Below are 27,068 nucleotides of genomic sequence, written 5' to 3'. Positions count from 1 at the left end.
CACACACACACACACACACACACACACACACACACACACACACACACATACACTACATACTTAAGCATTTGTTTTTAATCCATTCCCACATACGAAAGAAGACACAGAATATTTGCTTCTGTGAGTCTAGCATACCTCATTAACATAAATGGTAGGTGGTTTTGTTCTTTTTAATTTTTGTTGTTTTGATTTTGCAGCCCACACAGATCTTGAACTTCTGATTCTCCTGCCTCAGCCTCCTGGATAGTTGGGATTACAGGCCTGAGCAAAGAAAACTGGCTTGGTTGTTTTTTTTCCTGACCAATTGCAAACTGTAGTTACCTTAGCGCTATCTGCAATATACTCAACATCCAAGACAGAGATCAGCCAAAGAGCACCAAGTGTGAGTTTGTCTTACTAGAGGCAAACACATGTGATTCATTTTAAAGTCAAGAAAAATTCTAAAGAGCTACCATTCATGAAACATTTGTTCGTTCTTTAATTTTCACTGTATATCTTCACTGTGTGTGGTACCTCATTAACTGGAGAACACCTTCGCTGGTGTCTACACTCTCTTCTATCCCTGGATCTCGCCTGTCCCCCCATCTTTATTAATCCTCATTTTTCTCCTAGACAATATCTCTTCTACTTTCGTGTCATACATACATATGCAGTTTTATGTACCTATGCAAAATCTAGGAACCACAATGAGACGAAACAAATGGTGGTTGACTTCCTGAGACTGGTTTAATTTGCTTAATACGACTATCTGTAATTGCATCTATCTTCCTTTAAATGATGTAACATCAGTCTTCTATGGCTGAACAAATTTTCCTCACCCTTCGTGGTTGGACAAACCGGTTGGTTCTGTGACTTAGCTGAGCATGGATGTGCCTGAACTACTGTGATGTTTTCACTGACTTGAGTCCTTGGTGTAGACACTGCAAGTGGGATAGCTGGGTCATGACTCTAGTCTCAGGTTTGGGAGGAACTTCCATTCTATCTTCTCTATTGGCGAGGCTGGTTTACATCCCCACCATTAGTGTATAAAATTTCTTTTTGTCCACATTCTCATCAGTCTTTGTTACTGCTTACATAATGGCTGCCAATCTGACAGGAGTAAAACAGAACCTCAATTTAGCTAAACATTTCATCACAAATTTGTTGGTCATTTTTATTTTGTCTTTTGAGAACTGTCATTCTATAAGCCCATTTATTGGTTGGATTGTTTAGTTTTGTATATTGTTGACATTAATCCTTTTTTGAGATATATAGTTTGCAAAGATTTTCTCTTATTCAGTAAGCTGTCTCAGTTAACCATCTTTTTTTTTTCTTCTGTGCAGAAGTTTTTATAATATTGTGAGGTCTCATTAGTCAAAGCTGTCTTATTTCCCAGGGGACTGGAGTTCTTTTCAGAAAACCCTTGCCTGTGCCAATATCGTAAAGTGTTTTATTTATTCCTGTAACAGTTTCAGAATTTTATATTGAGATCTTTGATAAACATGCTTGAAGTGTGGAGATGAGCTAATGCAAGACACATTAAAGTATATAGATGAAAGTTTATTGGAAGCAGCTCTTGGCTGCCATGCAGGAGAAGGAGGATGATGGGGGATGAGGGAAGGAGGGATGACGGGAAGCAAGGGGAGAGAGAGAAGAGGTAGAGAGATACAGAAAGACAGAGAGAGGAGAGTGAGAGAAGAAAGAGAAGGGAACCAAAATGTCTAGATTATGTAGTAAAGGGGGGGAGAGGAAGCCCCTGCCCCTGCCCCTGCCCCTGCCCCTGGGCTGGAAAGTTCAGGGTAGAGGACAGGGAATGCCAGTAACACCTTGCAGTGAGTAGGGACCAAGATATGCTGGGAGAAGCCCAACTATCTTGTCCATTTGCAGTTGATTTTTGTGCATAATGAGACACAAGGATCTAGTTTTATTTTACATGGGTCACACTGTCTCTGACCCCACGGGTGCAGTCACATAGTGAGTTTGTTGGAGGGAGTGAAAAGAGTGCATGAGTGTCAAAGTCTCTGCCAGTGTTTGTGCAGTGAGAGGAGACAGCTGGAAGTAGGCACTATATCAGTGTCTCGGCCAATGTAATATTTTTTAAGCCCAATTAAAAGTATAAAAGCAGGTTTATTTGGGAACAGCTCCCTGGTGGGTTCACCAGTCTCAGAGAACAAGGCCAATGAAGTTGCCATGCAGACAGGGAGACAGGGAGGGAGCAGAGAGATCAGTCCCTGGGCTTGAAAGTTCAGGGTAGGGGACAGGCTTCAGGCATACCCTGTTACAGGTAGGGACTGAGGGATGCTGGGAGAACCTGAAGGCCAGGTCTACTTTGATGTGTTAAATAGGCACTTCAGCCTCTTGTCCTGGGTTTGAAACTTAACAGGCACAAGGATCAAAAGTCTCTGCAGGGTCCACATGAGGTGCAATAGTGGAAGTTGGAGAGGTGTGGAGAGAAGAGGGCTTGTTGGAGGCAAGCACGTCAGAGGCCTCTGAGCTCACTTGTGGAGTCCACATAATGTGTCATGGGGAGCACAGGGGGAAATAGAGACAATGAATTATAAGGGTGGATAGCTTCTGGCCCCGTAGCTAGAGATTGTACCAGGAGGCAGGAGATAGACAGGAAAGCCTTGACCGCACAGTTGAACTGGCAGTGAGCGAGGGGACCAAGTTGGAGGCAGGCATGAGCTCACAACTCTCTGTAGAAGAGGACCAAGGAGTGGGAGAGCAGGGGTTGGTGCAAAGATTAGAAGCCACTAGACCCACAGGCAGAGCACAAATGTTAGATCTAGGGAAGGAGAGTGCAGACATCATAGCTTATGATCTCACAGGCAAGGTCTGTATGCTAATGATCTTTCTGAATTCCACTGTTATGTGTTATGTCTTTCTTTTCATCTCTAATTTTACTAATATGGGTCTTTTCTCGCTCTCTTGGTTAGTCTGATGAAAGGTTTGTCAGTTTTATTTATATTTTTAAAAGAAACAACTCTTTGTTTATTTGATTCTTACTATTGTTTTTCTCATTTCTAGTCTATGAATTTCTGCCCTGATTTTGAATGAAATGGGTGCAGTAAAGAAACTGAAATAGCCACTCCCTGTGTGAAAAAGGAAAGGTTTTTTCCAAACTACCAAGGCTGTTTCTCCGGAAAGCAGAGAGAAGCAGTAGGGAAAGGGATGGGGTGTGACAATGATTTCAAGGGTTTTAAGGTTTTAAGGGAATAGGTACCTGGGAAGAGAGGAACCTGTGAGGTTGAGGGCTTAGAAGTCAACCACAAGCACTTCTGAGTGGGGATTGAAGGAGCCTGCAAACTAGCATAGACAAGTACATCACAAGCCTCTGAGCTCACTTTACATGTTAATAGACACCACATTCATATGTAAATAGAGAGCCTGAAGTCCCTTTTGCCAGAGATTAGAAGAATGCTTCCTTTTAGCAAATAAAGACTATTTTCTCAAGTCCCTGAGGGAATGCTGGCTTTTGTCTAAATGCCAAACTTTGAGAAAGGGACTTTTGGGGTCTTAACAATTTTAATTACTGCTTTCCATCTATTACTTTGAAGTTTGGCTTGTTCTGTTTTCAGGGCTCTATGGAGCCTTATTAAATTATTTATCTGAGATTTCATTAGATGTGATTATTGAGGAAGTTATGCTTTTTGAAGGCGGCATGGTGTACTGCTTTTCATGTATCTTGTACTTATATAACTGGACTTGAGCATCTGGTGTAAGCAATTGGTTAGGTTTTTTTTTTTTTTGTCAACCTTATTCTTTAAATGGAAGTGTTTGCCATGCTCAAAATGGATGTACAGCAGTAAGGTTTAGGTATTTTCTCTGTTAGGCCAGTATTCTAGACAGACTCAGTCTGCAGGTACTTTGAAAGTAGAATACTATCTACCATAACAACCAATATCAAAGTGTAAGTGTGCCACAAACATAGAGTAAATAGTTAAATAACAAAAGAAATTACCCCTTAAACTCCATTCATTTTAAGAAATACAGGAACATTGGTAGTATGGCAGGCATTACAATATTAATTACTTCATAAATATCTGGAATTAGTATTGTTCTGACAGAAAAAAATCAAGGGGGAAAACAAATAGAAGAGGTGACTAGAGAGACAAGTGGGGATGAAGCAGTTTTTACTAAAGGCAAAATGAAAGAGGTGAAGACATAAAACAAGAAAGAAAGAAAGAAAGAAAGAAAGAAAGAAAGAAAGAAAGAAAGAAAGAAAGAGAAAGAAAGAAAAAAGAAAGAAAAAGGAAGGAAGGAAGGAAGGAAGAAGAAAAGAAAAGAAAAGAAAGAACCTGGAACAGCCTACCTTGTGTTCTTTAGGAAAGCCTATCAGAGAGAAATGTAAAAAGGAAAGAAGAGAAAAAGAAAACCATGAAAAGAGAGAGAGACTGTCTTCAGGTACTAAATAAAGAAGGAATACATAAAAGGGAATGTAATGGTTTGGAGTAAAATCTCCCCCATAGGCTCAGGTATGTGAATACTTGGTCCCCAGTCAGTGATGCTAATTGGAGAACTGTTACAGTCTTCCTGGATGAAGTACATCACTTTGAATGGGCTTTAAGAATTTATAGCCCCATCCCACATCCAGTTTGCTCTCTGTGCCTCATGTTTGTGGTTGAAGATGTGATCTCTCAGCTTCCTGCTCTGATCACCTGCTTGCCGTATCTCCCTGACATTATGGACACTCCCTCTGGAACTGTAATTCCAATAAATTCTTCTCTAAACTTCCCTGGTCATGGTGTTACCTAGAGAGGGGTCTTCAACACCTTCTGAGTGCACTTTCACAGCTTCCTACAAAGGCTTCTCAGGGGCTCTCATTCTCTCAGGACCTTCATTGTCTGGCCTTATGGACTCTCCTTAATCATGAAGGGAGATGTAAAACTGGGTACTAAGCCTTTAAAACACATGGGCTATTGGGCTCATTTAAACTCCAAACTGTAGAAAAAATATATCTCCTTAATCTCTTCTTATACTCCAAATAATGAGGTCGGCAGCTGGAGTTTCATTAGGCTTATAAGGAAGCGTTTCTCTCTTTCTTAATAAATCAAAAAATAAGACAAGGTTCATCAGCTGTTATTTAGATCATGAATTTAATGGGGTTTTATACTTTGAGTTTTGATAGGTCTATATACTGATAAAAAGGTATTAATTTCTCCCTGGGGAAGTTTTTTAACAATTAGTGGTTTGTTTCTTTTTCTAGTGATACCTTCTGCATCCATCATCTCCAGGGCTGAGACTGTAAATGCTACTGTGCCCACGACCATAATTTCCTGGAATAGCAACTCCATGATTGGGAAAGCATTCTGTGAAATGCGATACAAAACAACAACAAACCACACATGGATGGTAAGCTAAGTTTTTCGTTGTTCCTTAGTCCATGAGAAAAAGCCAATCAGTAGTGTTCAGGCTGGACTTCGGAAGGACCTGCTTCTTAGACTTTTCACTGCTACAATAATTGAACTACTCTAGTTTCAGCAATTACTATATACTTCTAAATGTGGTGGTTTCCTGAAATGATCTTCCACCTTCTATAAATCGCTAAGTAGGCTGAATTTACAACTAAATGGGATCATTTTTAGTTTCTCATGATTGTCTCTTAGGATGAAATCTATGTCTACGTTCATGCATATAAAACCCCAAGCATTTGATGCTGAAATTTGACAATTTAGTGGGTAGGAGGGATTCAAAATGAAGATGTTAGATTTGGAGTAAGTAAGATATCTGTTTTTAAAATGAAAATGTAGTAATTCAAAAGCTGAAGCAATGACTCAGTTGTTACAGACAATGCTGTTCTTGAAGAAGACCATAATTTGGTTTTTAACACCCACATAAGTAGCTCACAATCCACTTTTGACCTCCATGGGCACCTATATATAAATGCACATACACACTGATAAATAAAAACAAATCTTTAAGCAGTGTAAAAACTCTAAGATTTATTACTAATATAAGCTTCAATCTGAGATGAGATTAAGGTAAAGTGAATTTTTGAACAAACTAACTGTATTTAATTACCAAGATAATTAATAAGTATTTTGGGAGAAATACGGTTGGTTTGCCAAAGCTTTTAGCTTATAGACCCTGGCAGCTCCAACAGGCTAAGCTTGGTCACTTGTATCTAACATATTAATCAGAGATAAGTGAAAGTGGGCATGTGAAAAGCAGAGAATAATAGGTCACAATAGGAAAACAAATAAATAAAAGATTCAGTGAGCCCAAGGTCCATTTTCAAAGTACTAACATGAGGTTCAGGTTTAAAAAGAAGGCAAGAGGCAGACATGCTTACCCAGTCTTCATCTCAGGTGTGAACTCATTAATTTCCATCTCAGCTCTGTTCTTGGAAGGTGGGCTGACAAGGTGCTTACTGCTTATGCTGTACTGCTCAGAAGATTACTCTGCACCCAGCTGTGGCCTCTCCTTCACTGAGGCACGTCCCCCGCACACACACACACACCCTTTCATTGAGGCATGCTCTTCTGTGGATGGCAGAGTAGTTCTGGGTAGCTTTGCTGTTTCTAGAATCCAACGCTACCTGAGAGGAAATGAAGACAATAACTTGTCCCTGTGCCTTCAGCTAAACTAATGGATCTGAAATGAAAGTGAAGGCTTTCTCCAGATTTTAGTTACCTTGTATACTCAAGTGAGGAGTCAATGCTTTTTAGAAAAAGCAGCATCTAAGTGTCTGTTTGAGGCTCATTAATAAAATCATATCACAGGGCAATACCTGTGAGCAGTAAGCACATTAAGTGTAATTAGTCTGACCAAGGAAATGGTTCCAGTATGGTTACATTTGGAAAACGTCTCTTTATTATTTTCAAATATAATAAACTTTCATATAAGGCAGATAAGTGAAGACTACATGGATGCCTGTAAATTAGAAACATACTATCAATGTCTTGGAACAGGTTTTTAGGGGTTATCTGGCCTAACCAGATATTCATTCTCTGTTTCTACTTAGTGCCTGTGGGACTGGAGGCTAGACTGTGGCTAACTTTCAAAATGCATGAAGAAAGAGTCACTGTGTGGCCTAACCTGGCCTGCAGTTTAAACTCTTCTGCCTCTAGTTCTCAAATACAGACATTATAAAGTTATACTCCCATGCCCAGAGCAATATTTATTTATTGGAGGGGAGAGTCCACCTGCAGAGTGCACCTGCAGATAAGTGGACAACTGCTGGTTCTTTTCTCTCCTTCCAATATGTAGGCCCAGGCTCATAAGACCTGCTATGCCATCTTGTTGGCCTTCGTCTATGCACAGTATTCAGAAAGCCGCTCACTTGGGAGCTCAGAGGACTAAAGTCCCAAAAGATCTATCTTCTGTCCAGTCAAAAACAGCACTCGCCAGGCATGGTGGACATGCCTTTAATCCCAGCACTTGGGAGACAGAGGCAAGCTGATTGCTGTGAGTTTGAAGCCAGTCTGATCTACAAAAGAAGTCCAGGACAGCCAGAACTACATAGAGAAATCCTGTCTCAAAAAAAAAGAGAAAGAGAAAGGAAAAAAAGACGAAAGAAAGAGAGAGAGAGAGAGAAAGAAACAAACATATAAACAAAGGAAGAAAGAGAAAGAAAGAAAACAGTACTCATCTTAAAGGAAGCAAGGGTTTATTTATTCTGAAGCCATTTTAGGTAACAATGACTCAAGAACACAGATTTAGGATACCCCAAACTCCATGTTCTAATGTGAAAGCAGTTTGATTAAGTTTTATTATTTTAGAGAAGAAAGTCATAAGTCAAAGCAAGTTTAAAGTACATTGTTGGGTTCATCAGAGAGGCAAATATGTTATGCCCACTTCGTGAGACTCCCAGAGACCACCAGGAATTGACTCCACTGCAAATAAATGAGGATCTTTTATTACAAGCTCAAGCCTGGGTCACAAACTTCTTGTGGAAGCAGAAGAGGAGTGTGGTCACATGGTCTAGGGGAACAAGGTTTAAAAAAAAAATGCAAGCAGGGAGTTACATGCCTTGGCATTACATGATTGGGTAAAGGAAATTGACTTTTGAAACGATTGGTTTACTTTTGGTGCCAAGACCATAAATGGTTCTGGCTTAGCCATCTGGACCAGTTTCCTAGCAACTGAATCTCTAGTGGGCAGGAAAAGAATGCAGTAAAGCTAGTTCCTTTCCCCAGGTGGCTGGATATGTCTCCATTTGGCTGGCCTTTGTTCAGGCTTATCAACCAATACCCAAAATTCTTTGGTCTCTCAGGTACAGTGAGATGGAGGAAGCATTCCCACATGCCGGAGATCTTCTCTTAGCTCTTGGGTTGATGGAACCTAGTGGTCTAAGTTAACAGATTACAAAAGGTTTTGTTGTTGTTTTGTTCTTGTTAGTCACAAGATATTAATCCTGACATAAAAATGGGCAAGGGATGGCTGTTCCAACTAAGACTAGCCTAAGATATGATAGTTAGCTTCTGGACTTGCAACATTTCAAAGGCTCCATGGTACTGCAGTTCCAATTAACCAACCAATCTCTGCAGGCACGGGTAATTTTCAGTTCTCATTCACAGTTCCCCATTAACCAAGCATTGCAATTTGTGCATTTGGGAGCATGTATTATTTATTAAATATTATAAGGTTCCTCATAGTTAGGAAGGTTCATTTCTAGGATCTGCTCTAGATGAGACTGCGTAGTAGGTAGAACAGCTTCTTCAGGACTGAGGAACGCTGGTAAATGGCATTAGTAAAGAAACTCTAGGATCCTATCAAAACCAATAGCTCATGATCCCAATCTGAGTTACTGTTTTTACCCCCTCAGTGTATGACATACCACTTACATGTGATATAGGATACTATACCTAAAGGAAAGTAATCAGGAACACAGTCGGACCTAATGGAGTAAAGATTACAAATGAAACAAGCATTTCCAAAGTAACAAAAAAATATTTTTAACAAGATTGCTTATATAATTCCCTTTGCATTACAGTTGTTTGTACTCTATGAACTATCTTACTTGTATTTAACTGATTTGAAATTGAACATAATGGTGATGAGAGCTATACAGATTATAAAGTCAAGAGACTTCAGAGGGAAGCAAGGACTTTCACTGGGTTGGAGACCATTCCCATGACATTTGGCAAAGAATCTGGCTGCCTTCTGCAAATTTACCTGAGGCTATATTTCTCCAGAAAAGATAGCTTAACACTGAGTCTGTCAGATGGGGATTACTAGTCATTCTTATGCAGGCCTACAATGAAAAAGAGCAAAATAAGAGCACCACAGCCAAGGTTGTGCTGAAAGAGACGAGGAAATTAGGATTTTAATATAGATGTTAAGCCTGAAGGTTATGAGATAGAGAATCATTTGGAAATAAAGTAAGATACACCTGGGAGCATGAAGGTAGACAGACAGCCTTCCCAGAGTCTCATCCATCTTTTTTCCAGTAGTTATTAGGATGTTGGTGATTCTTGACATTATTTTCTTCAAAGATTGCTAAGCAATATAAGGAGATCACAGGTGACTCCTGAGGTGTCACAAACTTGACAGGGTTTGTGAAAGTCTAGACCATGGGATGTAGGGAAGATATGGGAAGAAGAAAAAAGCATAGGTTACAGGAAAAGGGAAGGGAGGAAAGGAAGAGATGGGAGTGTATCGGAGGGAAAGGAGAGGAGGGAAGGGAAGTGAAGAGGAAGAACAAGAGGCCCAAGATGAGTTTTAAGGCAGTTTTGAATTCTTTGTTGAGAAGGAGGGTGAGGATAAACAGAGTTAATGTCAGAACAGGCATTATCAAAAGAAGTGGTCCCCAAAAGATTTAAGATTTCTATTTTATTGGCTCCTTGATAAACAGTTTTGATAAGTAAGATAGGTTAGAGGAGGTTGTAGGGAGGGCATCAGACAATGAAGATAGATTTAAATAGGGTTGTTATGAATGTTCTTAAAGTTAAACCCTTGAGGTAGTTTGGAAGTTCTCATCATAGTTGTATATATAGAGATAGTTGGGTAATAGACTGGCTATTTTGAAAAGCTAAGATAAGCTAAAGTGATTTTTGGTTTTGGACCTGCAACATTTCTATACATTCATTGGCATCACTTAGTGGAGTTTTAATGTTATGAGTGTAGTTTATTGACAACTCAGGTGTAGCTTCTTTGGAAACTTGGGCTTATAGTCTTCCCACTGACCAAGCATCTTATTTTGTGCCTGTGGCAAGCATTGACTCAAATCCTTCTGGTTAGGAAGGTAACTATTATAATCTGATGAAGATGAGAAATAGGCAGGGAAGCAGATCCTCAGAAGAGGTGAGTGATTACCAAAGCCATTAAGGAAGAAATTCTTGGATCATATTAATGTATTAGCCATTGTGATCCAGTTCTGATTTTTATTTTGTCATCTGTATCTGGCATGACACTAATATATATTATTACAGGAGTATTATTTCTAAAATTAAAATAGTGAAGGGGCTAGAGAGATGACTCAGTGGTTAAGAGTACTGGTTGCCCCAACAAAAAAAGAGAACTTCATACCTATGAACACTGATGCAAAAATACTCAATAAAATACTTGCAAACCCAATCCAAGAACACATAAAAGATATCATCCACCATGACCAAGTAGGCTTCATCCCAGGCATGCAAGGGTGGTTCAATATATGGAAATCCATCAATGCAATTCACCATATAAACACACTGAAGGAGAAAAACCACATGATCATCTCCTTAGATGCCAAGAAAACATTTGACAAAATCCAACACCCATTCATGTTTAAAGTCTTGGAGAGATCAGGGATATAAGACACTTAGCTAAACATAGCAAAGGCAATATATACCAAGCCTACAGCCAACATCAAACTAAATGGAGAGAAACTTAAATCAATCCCATTGAAATCAGGGATAAGGCAAGGCTGCCCACTCTCTCCATATGTCTTCAATGTAGTACTTGAAGTCTTAACTAGAGCAATAAGACAACTAAAGGAGATCAGGGGATACAAATCAGAAAGGAAGAAGTCAAAGTATCACATTTGCAGATGATATGATAGTATACATGAGCGACCCCAAAAATTCAACCAGAGAACTCCTTCAGCTAATAGACACCTTCAGCAAAATGGCTGGATACAAAATCAACTCAAAAAAATCAGAAGCCCTCCTGTATACCAAAGACAAAAGGGCCGAGAAAAGAAATTAGAGAAACAATACCCTTCACAATAGCCACTAATAACATAAAGTACCTTAGGGTGACTCTAACCAAGCAAGTGAAAGACCTGTTTGAGAAAAACTTCAAGTCTCTAAAGAAAGAAATTGAAGAAGATATCAGAAGATGGAAAGATCTCCTGTGCTCATGGATTGGTAAGATTAACATAGTGAAAATGGCCATTCTGCCAAAAAGCAATCTACAGATTCAATGCAATTCCCATCAAAATACCAACATAATTCTTTACAGACCTTGAAAGAACAATTCTCAACTTCATGTGAAAAAACAAAAAAAAATCCAGAAATTCCAAAATTATTCTATACAACAACAGATTGTCTGGAGGTATCTCCATCCCTGAAATCAAGCTATACTACAGAGCAATAGTAATAAAAACTGCATGGTATTGGCATAGAAACAGAATGGTGGATCAATGGAACCTAATAGAAGACCCAGAAAGAAACCCACACCTCTATGGATACTTGATTTTTGACAAAGAAGCCCAAACCATTCAATGGAAAAAAGACAGCATCTTCAACAAATAGTGCTGGTCCAACTGGATATCTAAATGCAGAAAAATGAAAATAGATCCATATTTATCACCCTGCACAAAACTAAAGTCCAAGTGGATCAAAAACCTCAACATAAAACCAGACACACTAAATCGGTTAGAAGAAAAAGTGAGGAAGAGCCTAGAACTCATTGGCACAATAGACAACTTCCTGAACAGAAAACCAACAGCACAGGCTCTAAGATCAACAATCAATAAATAGGACCTCATGAAACTGAAAAGCTTCTGTAAAGCAAATGACACTGTGGTCAGAACAAAATGACAGCCTGCAGACTGGGAAAGGATCTTCAGCAACCCTATATATGACAGAGGGCTAATATCAAGAAGTTAAAAAGCAACAAATCAAGTAATCCAATTAAAAAAATGGGGTACAGAGCTAAACATAGAATTCTCTGTAGAGGAATATAGAATGGCAGAGAAAGACTTAAAGAAATGCTCACTGTCCTTAGCTATCAGGGAGATGCAAATCAAAACAACCCTGAGATTTCACCTTACATCCATCAGAATGACTAAGATCAAAAACTCAAGTGACAACACACGCTGGAGAGGTTGTAGAGAAAGGGGAACCCTCCTCCATTGCTGGTGGGATCTTACTAACTCCCCCTTATTTCATATGATTTCCTGTACTTTGCCCAAAGTTTGGTTATTAGTCTCAGCATCTGCTTTGATACACTGTTAGGTAGAGTCTTTCAGAGGCCCTCTGTGGTAGGCTCTTGTCCTGTTTCTTGTTCTTCTGTTTCTCCTTCTTCTAATGTCCATCCCATTTGTCTTTCTAAGTGAGGATTGATCATCTTACCCCGGGTCCTCCTCCTTGTTTAGCTTCTTTAGGTATACAGATTTTCATATGTTTTTCCTGCGTTATAGGTCTAGTATCCACTTATAAGTGAGTATATACCGTGTGTGTCTTTCTGCTTCTGGGATACCTCACTCAGGATGATCTTTTCTAGATACCACCATTTGCCTGCAAATTTTATGATTTCCTTGTTTTTAATTGCTGAGCAGTATTCCATTGTGTAAAAGTACCACAATTTCTGTATCCATTCCTCCATTGATGGACATCTGGGTTGTTTCTAAGTTCTGGCTATGACGAATAAAGCTGATATGAACATGGCTGAACAAATGTCCTTGTTGTGTACTTGAGCATCTTTTGGATATATGCCTAGGAGTGGTATAGCTGGATCTTGAGAAGGCACTATTCCTAATTGTCGGAAAAAGCGCCAGATTGATTTCCAAAGTGATTGTACAAGTTTACATTCCCACCAGCAATGGAGGAGGGTTCTCCTTTCTCCACAACTTCTCCAGCATGTGTTGTCACTTGAGTTTTTGATCTTAGCCTGGAGTTTGTCAGACCTTAGCTCAAAAAAACCCAAAAAATCCACTCCAGAGAAAGAACATGATTGACTACAATTAAGTTCTGTATTCCTCCATGGGGGAGGGAGAACAGCTATTCCAATGTGTAAAATGTGTCATAGTTTGGAATTTCTGGAGATTTCCAAGCTTGTCATAGGGAATCCAGCATGTATTTTGCTTTTAATTGTAAAGCCTGCGAGTGGTTGTGTAGGTTTTCCGCAAAGTGCTCTGCTCTTGGTTGTTTTCTCTGGCCCCCAGGATCTAGTAGGTGTCCCATCGATCACCCACTAGAATAACCACAACACTTCACTACCATTTTTGCATCTATTTTAGGTTAAAGAATTCGACACCAACTTCACATCTGTGCAGCAGTCAGAATTCTACCTGGAGCCAAACAGCAGATATGTATTTCAAGTGAGATGTCAAGGAGTGGGTAAAAGAATCTGGCAGCCTTGGAGCTCACCCTTTGTCCACCAAACTCCCCAGACAGGTAGGTATGTTCAGACGCTATGTTCTCCGCAGCTTCCTTTTTGATCTCTCTTTTCCAAGCATTCTTTCAGCTTGCCTGCTACCGTTGAGAAAAGCTATTCTGTAGAGGGTGATAACACTGAAATCATCATTTCTCTTCGGGCTTTTAAAATTGACAATTTGTGAAATGGTGCAAACTTCTGCTGGTGCTTAGGCCTTAACACATTCACCCACCTCTCTTCTCACAAAAGGTCTGAATTCCATACATAGCTGGGGTGAAAAATCTTATGCTGATTTCTTATCAGTCCTTGTTTTGAAAAGTATCAACGAGTTACCAAAAAAATGTATCACAAAAATAAAAAAATCAAATAATGTGTATAGACACTGATTATGGCTATACTAAAAACAACCAGAAAGAGGTAAAACCCATGGAATTAATGGTTTCTCAACAAGACCTCACTGATATATACTTAAAAGATCTCATTCCTATTATTAATAATTAATTACATATACATTTAGTCACACCACACAATAACACCTTCTTAGCTAAATAAATTTCAATTGTAAGCAAGTGATAGGTCAGTCAATTCTGATTGTCATAATATTCCAGAACAGCTCCACGAACCAGAGGTATGCCTTTATGTAGAGTTTATATGGCAGCTTTTGTTTTGCTTCCCAAGAAGAACTCAACCGGCTTAATTACAGTCATAACAGTAATAACGTCATCCTTACTATGACAGCTTGACAACTATGATCAAGTGGAAGGACCCAGGCATGCCAGATTACTTTGGCTCCCTCTGATGCCCAAATCTTAGGACTACATGATTAAGGGAATAATTTTCAATCAGCTATCAGTTCTCTCTTTTTGGAAGTTAAACTTAAATTAATTCTGTCTTAAGTTGATGTTGTTAGAAACTTCTTGAGACTTTACATGCAATAAAAAGATAGATTTGTTTAGTAATTGAATTATTTTAATTTTTTTTGTGTGTGTTTTGTTTACATGTTTGTCTGTGTATGCCTGATGGGTCCCCTCAGAGTGGTGTTTGGATGGTTATGAGCCACAATGTGGGTGCTGGGAATTGAACCCAGATTCTCTGGATGAGCTCTTAACTGCTGACCCATCTCTCTAGTCCAAAGTAACCCAATTCTTTTTAAATGAAATCTAAAGTTACTCAAATGAGTATAATTAAGCACAAGTTATTTAAATTTGCAAAGCAATGATCTCTATATGATTGTTTGCTTTCTACATTCACCATATTTCACCAAATTATCACCATCTTGCAAATGTAGAAACTGAGTCATGATTTGTTAGACAGCACATTGCTCCTGGGTTGTGGCACTGGGGATACTCAATGCTTTGTATTCTCATCACCACTGTTCAGCACTCTCATCTTTGTTGTTGTAGTTCAGTTCTGTCAAAGTGGAAGGGCAAATGATATGGCCTCAATACAAGTTAAGGGCAGGTCAGCGTGTGTGTGTGTGTGTGTGTGTGTGTGTGTGTGTGTGTGTGTGTGTTTGCTTAGACAGAGTGTCAGTCTGTAATATAGGCCTCAGCCCTCCAAGTGCTGGAATTACAGGTGTGTGCCATCATATCCAGCACAACTGTTTAAGGATACAGGTCCTCCATCTAGGGGAGAAGAGAATAAGAACCTACACCATCTAAGTTTAAGGTTTCTTATTTCATAAGGAGAAATTGTATGTAAAAGCCAAAAGAGCACTCAATCTTAAATATACATTTCACACATTTAGCTAAAAGGAGCCACGGGCTATCCTTTGATACACATCCTTTCCTGTGACACATCAAATGAGAAACAGTGAAAATATTAGAGGAAGTAAAAATATTAAAGTTCAAACACAGATTTTTCTCTTTGCAAACACAATGTAAGTTTATTTATCATATGACTAGAAATATCTACTACTCATGTGTTAGTGAACTTATGGGCTTACATTTTTATGAATGGTATTTGCAGTGTGTTCTGTAGCTTACCTTGCTGAGTTTTTAAACACCTTGTTTAATGGTCACACATTGCTCTAGTTTATAGACATACCATGACTTCATCATTTCCCTATTTTTTTGAGATTTTTTTTTTAACGTATGTGGATGCTTTGCCCGCACATATGTCTGTGTGCCACATGCATGCAATGCCCAAGAAGGCCAGAAGAGAGCATCTGATCCTTTGGAGTTGACGTAGGTGCCAAAATGCGGGTGCTCTGAAGGAGTACTCAGCGCTCTTAACTGCTGAGTCATCCTTCCAGCTCCCGTTTCCTTATTTAAACAAAACTGTCAGCTACTTCATTTCATCATTGTCAATAAGCTTTTAAAAAACAGATTTGCATGTAAACTTTTGTTTCTTTATGTCTAAAAAAAGAATTATTAAATCAACAGTTAGGCAAAGATTGGTGCTGCAAAGATGGCTCGGCGGGCAGAGTGCTAGCCGTGATCTGAGTTCAGATCTCCAGCACCCACACATAACCCACGTGACGCAGTTTGTCTGTGACCCCAGTGCTTGGGTGGGGCAGAGCCCAGCGGATCCTAGTGGCTGACTTCCAGACTTAGATTTTTCAGACACCTACTTTATTTAAGGTTCTTAAATGCTTCTATTCCCTTTCAAGCCCCCAACCTTAAGTAGGAAATTAGTAGGGAAAGGAGCTGCAGACCTTTTTTAGCTACTTTCTGCTGAAAAGGGCTGATGGGGTCTTTGGTCATTACCGAACTCAGTCTTCTAGTTAAACAGCAAAGCAGCAGCGGCCACACGAGCCAGCCGCAGCGGAACGACAGAAGCAGCCAGACTTCATCCAAATGGCAAAACTCCTTCAAAGCAGCAAGAAGAATTCTCTGGAGCATTTCTTTCTGTGAAAACCAGCAAAGCGATGCAAACTGTTGCAAAAAGTAGACATGCAAAAAGTTCTGTTTCACTGTCTGTGGGCTTTTATTGATCCCTTTTCAGGGTCCACACAGGAACGCTTTCCAGCTCACAGAGCCCACACCCCTCCATGTCTTGTCACAGGAGCTATTTTCTTGGGAGACTGTTTTCAATGTGTGTGTAGGGGGGCGTTCCTGCATCCTACATATGGGACAGAAACAAAAACCATTCACAGGACACAACTGAGTTTCCAAAGAAACCAGAAACTTCCACTTGACTGACTAGCCAGTCAACCTAGCCCATAATTGAACTCTAGGTCCAATCAGAGATCCATGTCTCCAAAAATAAAATAAAATAAGGCAAAGAACAATAGTACACACCAGACGTCAGCCTTAGACTTCTACATGCATGCACATGGAAGAAAGTATCCTCACATACTCAAGCACACACTCATACACACGGTTAAACATATACATGTATACACCACACATACAGTGCTAAGCATACATATTTACCACCCATACACAAAGCTAAGCACATACACAAAAACTAGTGTACATTGATACACACGGGGGGGGGGGGGCAGGAGAAGGAGAATTAAGCACATTTTAAGATGCATGTTGTATTTTTTTAAATTCTGTTGGTAATTTGGTCATAAATACACAGTAGTTACATCATTCCCACTCCTACATCTCCCCTCTACCACCGCTCTCCCTCTCAAATCATGACCCCTTCTTATACATACATACATACATAGATATGTGTGAGATAAATCTCCTGTCAGGGAGCTAACCCCTGAAGGCAACTAATCCTCCCTCCCTCAAAGGCCCTTTTTTGCCTGTAGCTCTTCACCCAGGTGTGGGACTTGTCTTCACCCTCATTGGCATGTCAGCTGGTGTACTTGCTGTGCAGGTCTTGATCGTGCAGCCATATTGTTGAGAGATCATGAGAGTGGCTCCCTGACCATAAGACACCATCTTGCACCTTGGTTCTCTGGCTCTTACAATCTCTGCCACGTCTCTTACAATTTCCACCCTGTCTCCTGGGCTTTGGAATTGGGGTTGTGTTGTAGATGTGCTAATTGGGGCTGTGTGCTCCATGGTCACTTAGTCTCAATATTTTGAACAGTTGTAGATCCCTCTAGTAGAGTCCATCTGTTTTGAAAAATAAGTTTCTTTGATGTAGGCTGAGAGATGCACTTCCCTGTGGGTGTAAGGGTAAGTGTTTAGAAACAGAAGCTGTATTGATTTAGGGAAACGGTGGTTTCTCAAAGTGTTCCAGCATATCCTTGCTATTTGCTGTTTAAAGAGTCCATAAAAAGCAGTTTATTATTGTGTTAACTGAACATTTAGGCAGCCTACCACCTGGCAGGCATTACAAGTACTTAAGAACCTCAGTTAGCAAAGGAGACAAAGATCTATACCTTGGAGAAATTTTATTCTAGAGAAAATAAAAAAAAGAATAATTGCATAACACGTATCTTTGCATTATAAATACAAACACAGATAAAAATCGGGAAAAAACAATCTATACAGATGAAGATTAACATGGCTTCTGACAGAAAAAAAAAATTCTGTTGCCATAAAGTTATTTTGGCTAACCAGTTTGCTTGATAATGAAGGTTTTTTTCCAACAGCTAAACTCTAATTAATCGTTCATTTATAAAGAAGCACAGTTCAAGCAAATATGTCCCTTCCATAGAGGATTTCTCTCATTTATTTTCTGAAATTCTTACATGCGTCTCACTGATCTCCAAAATCATCTCCAGCGAGGCTGGCAGCCATTTCTCTGCATTGCTGCTCTCTGAAGACAGTCTTTTCTTTGCCTTTAAAACCTGGTCTTGGGCACTGGGCATAGGTGCACATGCCTTTAATCTTACCACATGGGAGGCTGAAACAGGAGGATTTTGAGTTCAAGCTCAGTCTACGCTAAGTTAAGAGAGCCTGCAAATGAATGAATGAATGAATGAGGTGGATATAAGCAGCAAAATAACTGCTCTAAGGCTGAGATGCTGGTCCAGTTGTAGAGCCCTGTACCTGCCTGGCTTTAGTCCTCAGGACTGCTGACTATGACAATAATAAGAAGTTTTTAAAACCCTATCTCAGAGAGAAACGGAAACAGCTCATTTGTAGTAAGAGTTAGGTGACTTGAGTGATGTCATCTCTTTTTCCTTCCTTGAGTATGAAGACTTTACTGGAAAGCAGAGCTTTATACAGAAATAAATAAATAAATAAAAGCCAATCAATTCCTCAGAATAGAAAGTCAGCCTTTAGCACACCCTAGGCGGAAGTTTCTCTGGTTAGACAGCCAGTCTCCTTTGCCATAATATCAAGAGGTCACTTAATAAGACTGGTTGTCTTCAGAATATTAAATAATAGCTAACATTTCTTGATTATTACTATAGGTGGGTCACTATGGTAAGCATTTTCCCTATGAATTGTCCCTTACTGCTATAGTTCTATAAAACCAGCATAATCATTGTTCCGTCGTGTGGTGAAGACAATGAGGAGACCTAGAAACGGCCTGTGTCAACTCTGTCTCAGCCCCTCGCCCACAAGCTCTACACATAGGCCAATACTGAAACTATGCCGACAGAGCTGTGCTTCTATCGTAGGGCCACAGTGAAAATGCACCTAAGAAAATAGTACAATGACATCAACTGCTTCAAACCTTGTCATGCAGAGATGGTGAGGAAACAGGCTTAGTTTGAGGTGATGGTGATGAAACCGCAGGACTTCAAAAATCTTGAGATGGTATGAGGAAGGGGGCGGTCTGGGAGAAGAAAAAAGAACACGTGAGTTTGTTCAAGGCAGGTTAGCCGTGGCCAGTTCATAATAAGCTTTCCAAGCTGGTTCCAGTCGAGTAAATTACCTCAGCTACAACTTTTCTCAGAGTGGGAACCCTGGGCTGGTCGCTTCGGAAATGCCATTGCAGACCCCAGAGCCTCTTCACTCCCCGATACTTCTGGAAATGGAGTGTGAGAACCAGGCTAACGGGCAGACCAGCCTTAAAGGTATCAGCGCTGGGTGTGGTGGCTGTTGACTGTAATTCCAGGCGGAGGCACACCGAGGCTCCAAGGGCAGCCTGAACAGCAGAGTGCACGCTAAACCGGAAGGTGTAAAGAGACCCACCTCTCACCTCAACAATGGAGACGATGACTGTTTACCAATCTTCCCAGGCTTAGTTTCCAGTTCTCAAGGCTCAGGGTTCCCAGCTTCTTCTTGGGTTCCTTAGTTGACTCAATTGAAAATCGGAGGCAAACAACACCATTTAAAAGAGCCCAGACGCAAAGGAGACAGCACACAGAGCGGGGTTCCTGGACTGGGCTCCAGGGACTTAAGCAGCTAGCTTATCTAGGGCAAAAGGTGGGCTCCGAGGGCCGCATAGGCAGCTACTACACACAGTGTAGCCCGGCATTTCTGCACGTATCTCTAGAGCTCTTTGCTCTCCTTTCAAGAGTTTATGGTTGGCCTAATGATCTGCTCATGTGCACTGGGTCTTTCTGGGCTCTGCTTGAGAAAGGTGGTGGAGACGCTGCCTCTGTGCCTTCCATCAAGTCTGTTGGCTAAGTTCTGCTGTGTTACAAAAGTGGACTTTGTGGGTGAGCCTGGGGGAAGAATCAACAGCTCTGCAACCCAGTCCTTGGTGGAATGTTTTTTTTGTAAGCAACACGCATTGGCAAGAGGGGCCCTGCTGCTTCGTGTCCGCAGCAAAGAACGCCTGGCATGACAAAAACGGGGACCCAAGTGTGGAACCCAGTTTCGCTTGTTTGTTTTTTAAGATGTATTTATTATGTAGTGTCCTGCCTGCATGTGTGCCTGCATGCCAGCAGAGGGCAGCAGATCTCACTATAGATGGTTGTCAAGAGCCACCATATGGTTTCTGGGAACTGAACTCAGGACTCTGGAAGGGCAGCCAGTGCTCTTAACCTCGGAGCCATCACTCTACCCTGTGGAAACCAGTTTTAGTAATAACAGGCTTCAGTGGGCACGGGAAAATCTCGGGAATTCTCTCTAGCACTGTCTGGCTGCTTTTCTGGGAATGTACCCCCTCTGGCATCCTTGACAGCTCGGGTTCTTGAAAAGCACAGGTGCAGGTCTGTGCTCTGGAATGGTGTCCAAGTGATTCCCTCTGCCACGTGTGGTTTTCCCTGGCTATGAGGTCTCGGGAAGACTCAGAACCACTGAGGGCTTCTAACCCACTAACCTGGACAGCTGCTGTAGAAAGCCCTGGGGTCTCTAAGCACAGAACACTCCTGAAATGATAAAGATACTTCATCAATAATTTGTAGAAAATCAATACTGAAAACCAAGTCACTTCCCTGAACAGAGTACTGCCAATGTAAATCAACCCCACTCCTCTGTCCCACAGACCTCTCTGTAATGGAAAAGAGCTTGAGTTTCGAAATCCTTTCATGAAGTTAGAGCACCAAGGGAAAGGCAGCAATTTCATAATGACTAATTAGTGCTTGAACTGCAACTTTCAGTAAAAGTTTCCCAGAGAAGACAGACACCTATTTGGACGTTTTTCCAGAGGAAGGCAAGTGCGAGCAAGCTGTGAAACTTCGTTACACTTTGTTCCTGTGAAGTTCCTGGCTGTAGCATCACCGGCACTCTTATTCAAATGTTCATTAGTTCTTCAGGATTTTCAGTGCGTAAAGAAGGAAAACTAACCATCTTCATAGAAAATATATGTGCTATTAGATGTAATGCAACAAGAAAACAGTGTACAGGATGTGTTTTCTAAGTTTTCTCTTATTTGTGATCAGAGATTTGTCATTTACACATAAAAGATTGATCATAATTTGTAGCTTCTTAGTTAGTAGACTGTGAAACAAAAGCAGTGTTCCTTGAAGCTCTTGATCTAGCTTAGTTTCCCAGGTGTCATGGTGAGTTTGTTACTGACATACTGTTGTTTCTTCCTTGGGCTTCTCATGCCTGCCTGACGTATGCTCAGTGTCTTCAGTTTACCATTCAGTATATATATGCTAGACCAAATTTTTGTTCTTGATGTGATGGTATTAAATGCCACCATCACAGGTTTTGCCCAGGATGATAACGTTTAAATGCAGGTATTCAGTTGAATTATTAAAATAAGATTAGAAGAAAGATGGGGACCAACAGGAGACATTTATGTTTTAAGAAAATAGTAGGGGTGGAAAAAAAAGATTTCCTTTTGCTTTGACTCGTCTTTCTTTCAGAAATTAATATCCAGAATGACACACCTGTCAGCTCTGATCTAAGTTCTCATAATGTGTCCTTAACTGACACAAAAACTGACAAAGGAAAAAGGAAATCAAACAGTCTCATAGACATTTATATTTGTGTATAAGAATCCCAATTATAGAAATACTGCCTTAAAAATATTAGCGATATGGGGCTTAAGACATATGGGAAATAATCAACTGATAAGAAAAGGAAATCTATGTGCAATAACATTTGTCCTGAAGCTAATTATAATAGTAAGAATTTGAAGCCAATTTAAATGTCAGCAATAGATACTGTTTTTGAGGCTCTAATTTATGCAAAACATGGTAATAAGTGTTTTATATAAACTGTCTCATTGTGGTAGTTTGAATGAGAATATCCCCCAATGAGCTCCTGTGTTTGAATGCTTGGTCTCCAGTTAGTGAAACTGTTTGGAGAAGACTAGAAGGCATGGCCCTGTTCGAGGAGGTGAGCCCAGATCTATCTGACTTTCTCTCTCTCTCCCTTCCTCTCCCTCCCCTGTCCTTTCCCCCCTTTCCCTCTCCATCTCTTTTCTTTCTCTCCTCTCTACCTGCAACTTTCAGGTCAGATGTGAGCTCTCAACTACTACTCAGACACCTGTATCTGGCTGCCTGCCACCATGCTTCCTACCATGACTCTCTGAACTGTAAGCGAGTCCTCAGTCAACTGCCTTCCTTATAAACTGCCTTGATCATGGTGTCCCTTGACAGCAGCAGAACAGTAACTAAGACACTCATTAAGATTCGAGAGTGAAGCATGGCTGTTATCCAGTTTTACTGGGAAGAACACAAGTCACAGAGAGGATTAATAATTTATTTGGGATTATGTAATTCCAAAGTGGTGGAGCTAGGACCTGGACTATTTTATGTGAGTCAGTAGCTTCTCAATAGGAATGTGATTGAATGGATATTGTTTTATATAAACATGGTGATTATTAAGTAATCATAAATGTGTTTTGAGTAATTGTTAATGAAGAAGAGCTCATTATATAATGCTGAATGTAGAAGATGCACAGTGGCATCGTTAAAGCATGTGGTCTCCAATAGGGTATTGATGTAGAAACAATACTTACCAAATAAATACGTAGAATGATTGTCTCTAAGTGCTGAAATCCTGTGTTCTCTCCACAATCTTCTGTATTTTCAAGCTTCCCATAATTAGCATGTGTTTACAGAATGATCAAGAAAAGTATCTGAAGAAAATAATCGTCAGCTGATTTAAAGAGTTAGTGTTCAGGGCTTTAGCCCGCTAATACACATTGTCCTGGGATCAAGAGCCCGGGGAGGCCAGGCGGGGCCAACACAGTGTGACTTTTCCCTGGAGGAGCAGGGCTGTCTTTGGGGTGTGAGGGCAGGCTGCTGGCAGGGCCACCACCCTGAGCTGTCTGTCCTGCTACAGAACTGAGACTATGAATACATAAAACTAGTGACCAGTACCACGTAAATGTAAACACTAGGTGAGAAGTTCCGCTCTTCACCTGGCCGCCATTTCTAAGTCCTCCTTCATCATTCAGTGAATGGCATGCTTAGTTCCGATGAAGTTACAGGCATGATAGTGAGGCTCAGCAGAGAGCACATGAGGTCTGTCGTGTCACCTGAAACACACTGGAAAGTACTGAATGGTTGCCCCACAGTGATGACAAACAGAGTTTGCCCAGAGGTAGGCAGAGAGTGAAGAGCTAAGAGGATCATTTGGTACCAACTCTGAGAAACAAATAGAACACATTATTTCTGAAACCAGTCCTTAGGATTTGATTAATTTAGCCTGGTATTTTTGGGGCTAAAAAGTATATCTATGCTCCGCTTTTTGCCCAAGGATAAGGAACTATTCTTATAAGAAACAGTCTAACTTCTTTGCAGATACCTTGACCTCTATTAGGATCATCCTTACTTTCAATGTCAGTATATGAAACCTACATAAAAAAAAATCTTTCCAAATTAGAAATTGTTTGGGTTTCTGAATATTAAATATATCTTGTGGAGATATACTAGCCACACAATGTAACACTGTGCTGCAGGACAGAATTGTCCCACTGTGAACAGAATCCCACAGGTAATGAAGCTTAGACATGGCATGAGGTCTGGCAGCATGCTAGTTAAGGGCCTGTGGTTGAGCCTGACATAGGCAGGCTTTTACAGCAGTGAAAGGTCTGTGCATGCACCATTCTATTTATGGATGCTTTCATATGTTAGCGTACTCAAAAGTGCTACAAAATGCTAATAGCCGGCGCATTCACAGGGTAGACCTGGGTTATTTTTATCTCACACTTCTGTTTCCTGTTACAATATCCTCACCATAACTTTCGCTTTTATAATGAAAAAAAAATTAAGTATGATTTATAAAGAAACTCAGTAGCCACTTGGTGGCGGTATGGCATGGCGAATGTATGGTTTCATTTCTAAAAAACGTCCTAGATTTGATTTCTTCTCTGATAGTCCTGTTTATAAGTAATTTTATTCATACATATAGTTCTTTGCAAAATTACCCTGTCATAATTAAGCACCTCTTTTAAATGACTAATTTAATTTAAATTAGTGTACCTCATTGATTTGAAACTATGATAACAAACTCTAAAGGAAAATTGTATTTACTCATTAAGGCTAATAAATGTGAAATATAGTAATTTTCATATGATAAAAGTTAATAACCCAGTGAAGTTTTCATTGCCAAATAACCAACTGTAGTTTATGCAACAAAATAACATTAGCTTGTGTTTTGAAAGTGCAGTTTATTATTTTTAAATACAAATGCTAGCTTTCAAATGATAAAAGTGAAAATAAGAAAAACAGCAACATATGCTGTAAACACTTTACCCAAGGGAAAATTCTGCTGCATTTTAATGTTGTATTTCTGGTTTTAGAACTGCAGAAGCATGTAGCTGCAGGTCCTTCTTGAGTTGTGAGAGTTATCACTGCTTTGTGCACATGTACATGAGCAAACCTGGCTTCTGGCCATGACTGCTTAACCTCCACCACTCAGAATTTAGTGGAGTCACTTGCCAGAGAGCAGAAGAAACTTAGCAAACCACCAAGAAGCTCAAAACAACTTCTGGTTGCCATAATTCGCAGGAAACACTTTTCCTCTTGCTGTAGAAAGAAAGAGTCACAGCACAGGACAGACCTTTCAGTTTTCTGGTGCTTTCATCTTCTAAAGATCCCAGTCCATAGTTTACAGAAAACTGCCCTTCAGTTGCTTGCATACAATTAGCTTTTTCAAAAAATTCTAAAGGCCGATAGGAATCTTTTCTTTGAATACGTGCTGTCCATTCTTTAATTAGCGTCCCATGGACGACACTTTATCCCATAAGCCTTTGACCACTTGACAACAGGGGCATCTCAGGTTATGCAAGACACTTTTTTCAAAAGGTAAATTTGAATAGTGACACCGGAATGACTGGAAAGCTGCAGTCTGAGGGATGCTGAACTTAGAACCTTCTTCAGAATCAAAACCTTCTTCAGATCTGTCTTCTGCCAACTTTGAGGGTTGTGTCTTTGATGTTACCTCTGGCTTTTCTCAATTATTCGGAAGCAGGAGATGGGCACGCTTGCTCTGGAACTCCCTTGAATTCAGACTTAAAGCAAAATAACTGCCAAGATTTCTTACCTCTCCCAGTTCTGAAGCGTTCGTTAGTGGGGCCCTGACAGAGCTGGCTGAGATCCGAGGGAGCAGGAAAGCAGCAGAGAGGAGGCATTAGTGACACCTCACCTCTGTGTTAGAGCCCTCCAGTGCCTGCTCACAAAAGTTCAGCTTAGGGCAGCCAAACCAGAGCCTGTCCACAGGCAGAGGCGACACGGCCCGGACCGTCAAGGCAGCCTAGGGTCTTGGCATCACCTATTTGAAGAAACCAAGCAGGGGCAAGTTACTGTGCATTTTTGTGGCTGGGTGGAATTTTTATCTTGGTATTGTCTTGGTTTTTGTTGCCTAGAAACCGAGTGAAATTGCTTGCCACGCTGGAATGTTAAAGACTGGTATAGTTCCTCCTTTGAGATGTAGGTGCTAAAAAGAAAATAAAGGAAGGTAGACCTTTGAGGTGTTTGCCTTATGCCTCTCTCTGAACCTATTAAAATTACTAGTGTAATCATCTCCAGACAAGAGAAGACTGTCTCAGGAAAGTGAGCAGCCTGAAAGCTAAGACCTAAAATGCTGATACTCTTCTTTCTTTTTTTTAAGTTTCCCAGGTCACATCAAAATCATCCCATGAACCTCAGAAGACTGAGATGCTCACTGATACAATCTTCAAAGGACATCTTATTTCTGGTAAACACACACACACACACACACACACTTGTGCGCGTGCGTGCGTGCGTGCGTGCATGCGTGCGTGCGTGTGTGTGTGTGTGTGTGTGTGTGTGTGTGTACTAAGGGCTCCTTAGCAGATAACTTCCACACCAAAAACAGTGTATCAGCATTTCTGGGAAATACAACAACCAGCTACTTTCTATGGGAAAATACTTACTTAGATTTAAGATGTGCTTACACTTAATGCAAACAATAGTTCAGCGATGCCTGTCTGCTGCGGGAGTGAGGTGGTTACTCTGTCATTTCAGCAGGCTTCGGGTTTCCAGTCCCAAAAATGTATTTTTTAAAAAAATATACCACCTACCCACCATGTGCTAGGATTGTATTTGCATCGTCTGTCAATATCGAGAGCAGCCTGGTGAGATAAATGCCATGGCTCTACTTTATAGATGGAAAAACTGAAATTCAGGAAGGTTGAAAAGTGTTCAAATTACAAAGCTGTTAGAAATTCAGATATTACTTTTTTGCTTTCCGTTAATTTGTTTGTTTATAATTGTGTTTCTCAAGACAGGGTCTCACACTATAGTCCAGTTCCAAGATATCCTGAAACCCACAACAAGCCTCCTGCCTCAGTTTCCCAAATGCTGGGGTTACAGGCATGAGACGTCACATTCAGCCCTATTCTTTTAACTACACGTTTATGCTTTTTCTCATAGATGAACCAGCTCTCGTTTTGTTTGTTAGCATGGCTTGATCTGTTTGTGGACATGTCTAAATGTTTCAGGCATGTAAAGATAGTAGATGATATGGTACAATGGGCAAACATAACACTAAATTGAAATTTGACATTAAAAATCTTGAGGCCTGACTACTTCACTAGTAGACTGTTTACTTCCTGGCACAGAAATCTAAAAATTTCAGATTGTATTGATATTTTTATATTTTTGTTAGTTTATTCAACAAATGTGTGTTAAATAACTATGTGCTAGGTACTGTTCTGGGTGATGAGAAGTTAACAATAAAAAGACGGACAAAGCTGGACATGTTGGGATATGCCTATAATCTTAGCAATTAGAGGTGGAAGCAGAAAGGTTAATAATTCAAAACCTCAGGTTGAAGCCAGTTTAAGCTACATGAAACCTTTTCAAAGAAGGGGTCATGGAGGGAGGGAGAGAGGAAGGAAGGAAGGAAGGAAGGAAGGAAGGAAGGAAGGAAGGAAGGAAGGAAGGAAGGAAGGAA

At 40.4% G+C, this 27,068-nt stretch overlaps 1 protein-coding gene across 1 annotated transcript in view; it reads left to right on the top strand.

Annotated features, from left to right (window-relative positions):
• Window positions 1–27,068, top strand: part of Il23r (interleukin 23 receptor) — a 57,273-nt gene that overhangs the window by 21,104 nt on the left and 9,101 nt on the right. Inside the window, exons 5-7 of the mRNA XM_055612524.1 lie at window positions 5,186–5,331; window positions 13,364–13,520; window positions 25,761–25,847. Of these exons, the coding sequence (XP_055468499.1) occupies window positions 5,186–5,331; window positions 13,364–13,520; window positions 25,761–25,847 (390 nt within the window). The remainder of the gene's footprint in view (window positions 1–5,185; window positions 5,332–13,363; window positions 13,521–25,760; window positions 25,848–27,068) is intronic.

Source organism: Psammomys obesus, unplaced genomic scaffold, assembly GCF_907164565.1.
Source record: "Psammomys obesus unplaced genomic scaffold, mPsaObe1.curated_primary_1811, whole genome shotgun sequence".
Taxonomy (NCBI): Eukaryota; Metazoa; Chordata; class Mammalia; order Rodentia; family Muridae; genus Psammomys; species Psammomys obesus.
The sequence above is the reverse complement of the archived record's forward strand: the minus strand, read 5'-3'. Positions and strand labels throughout refer to the sequence as shown.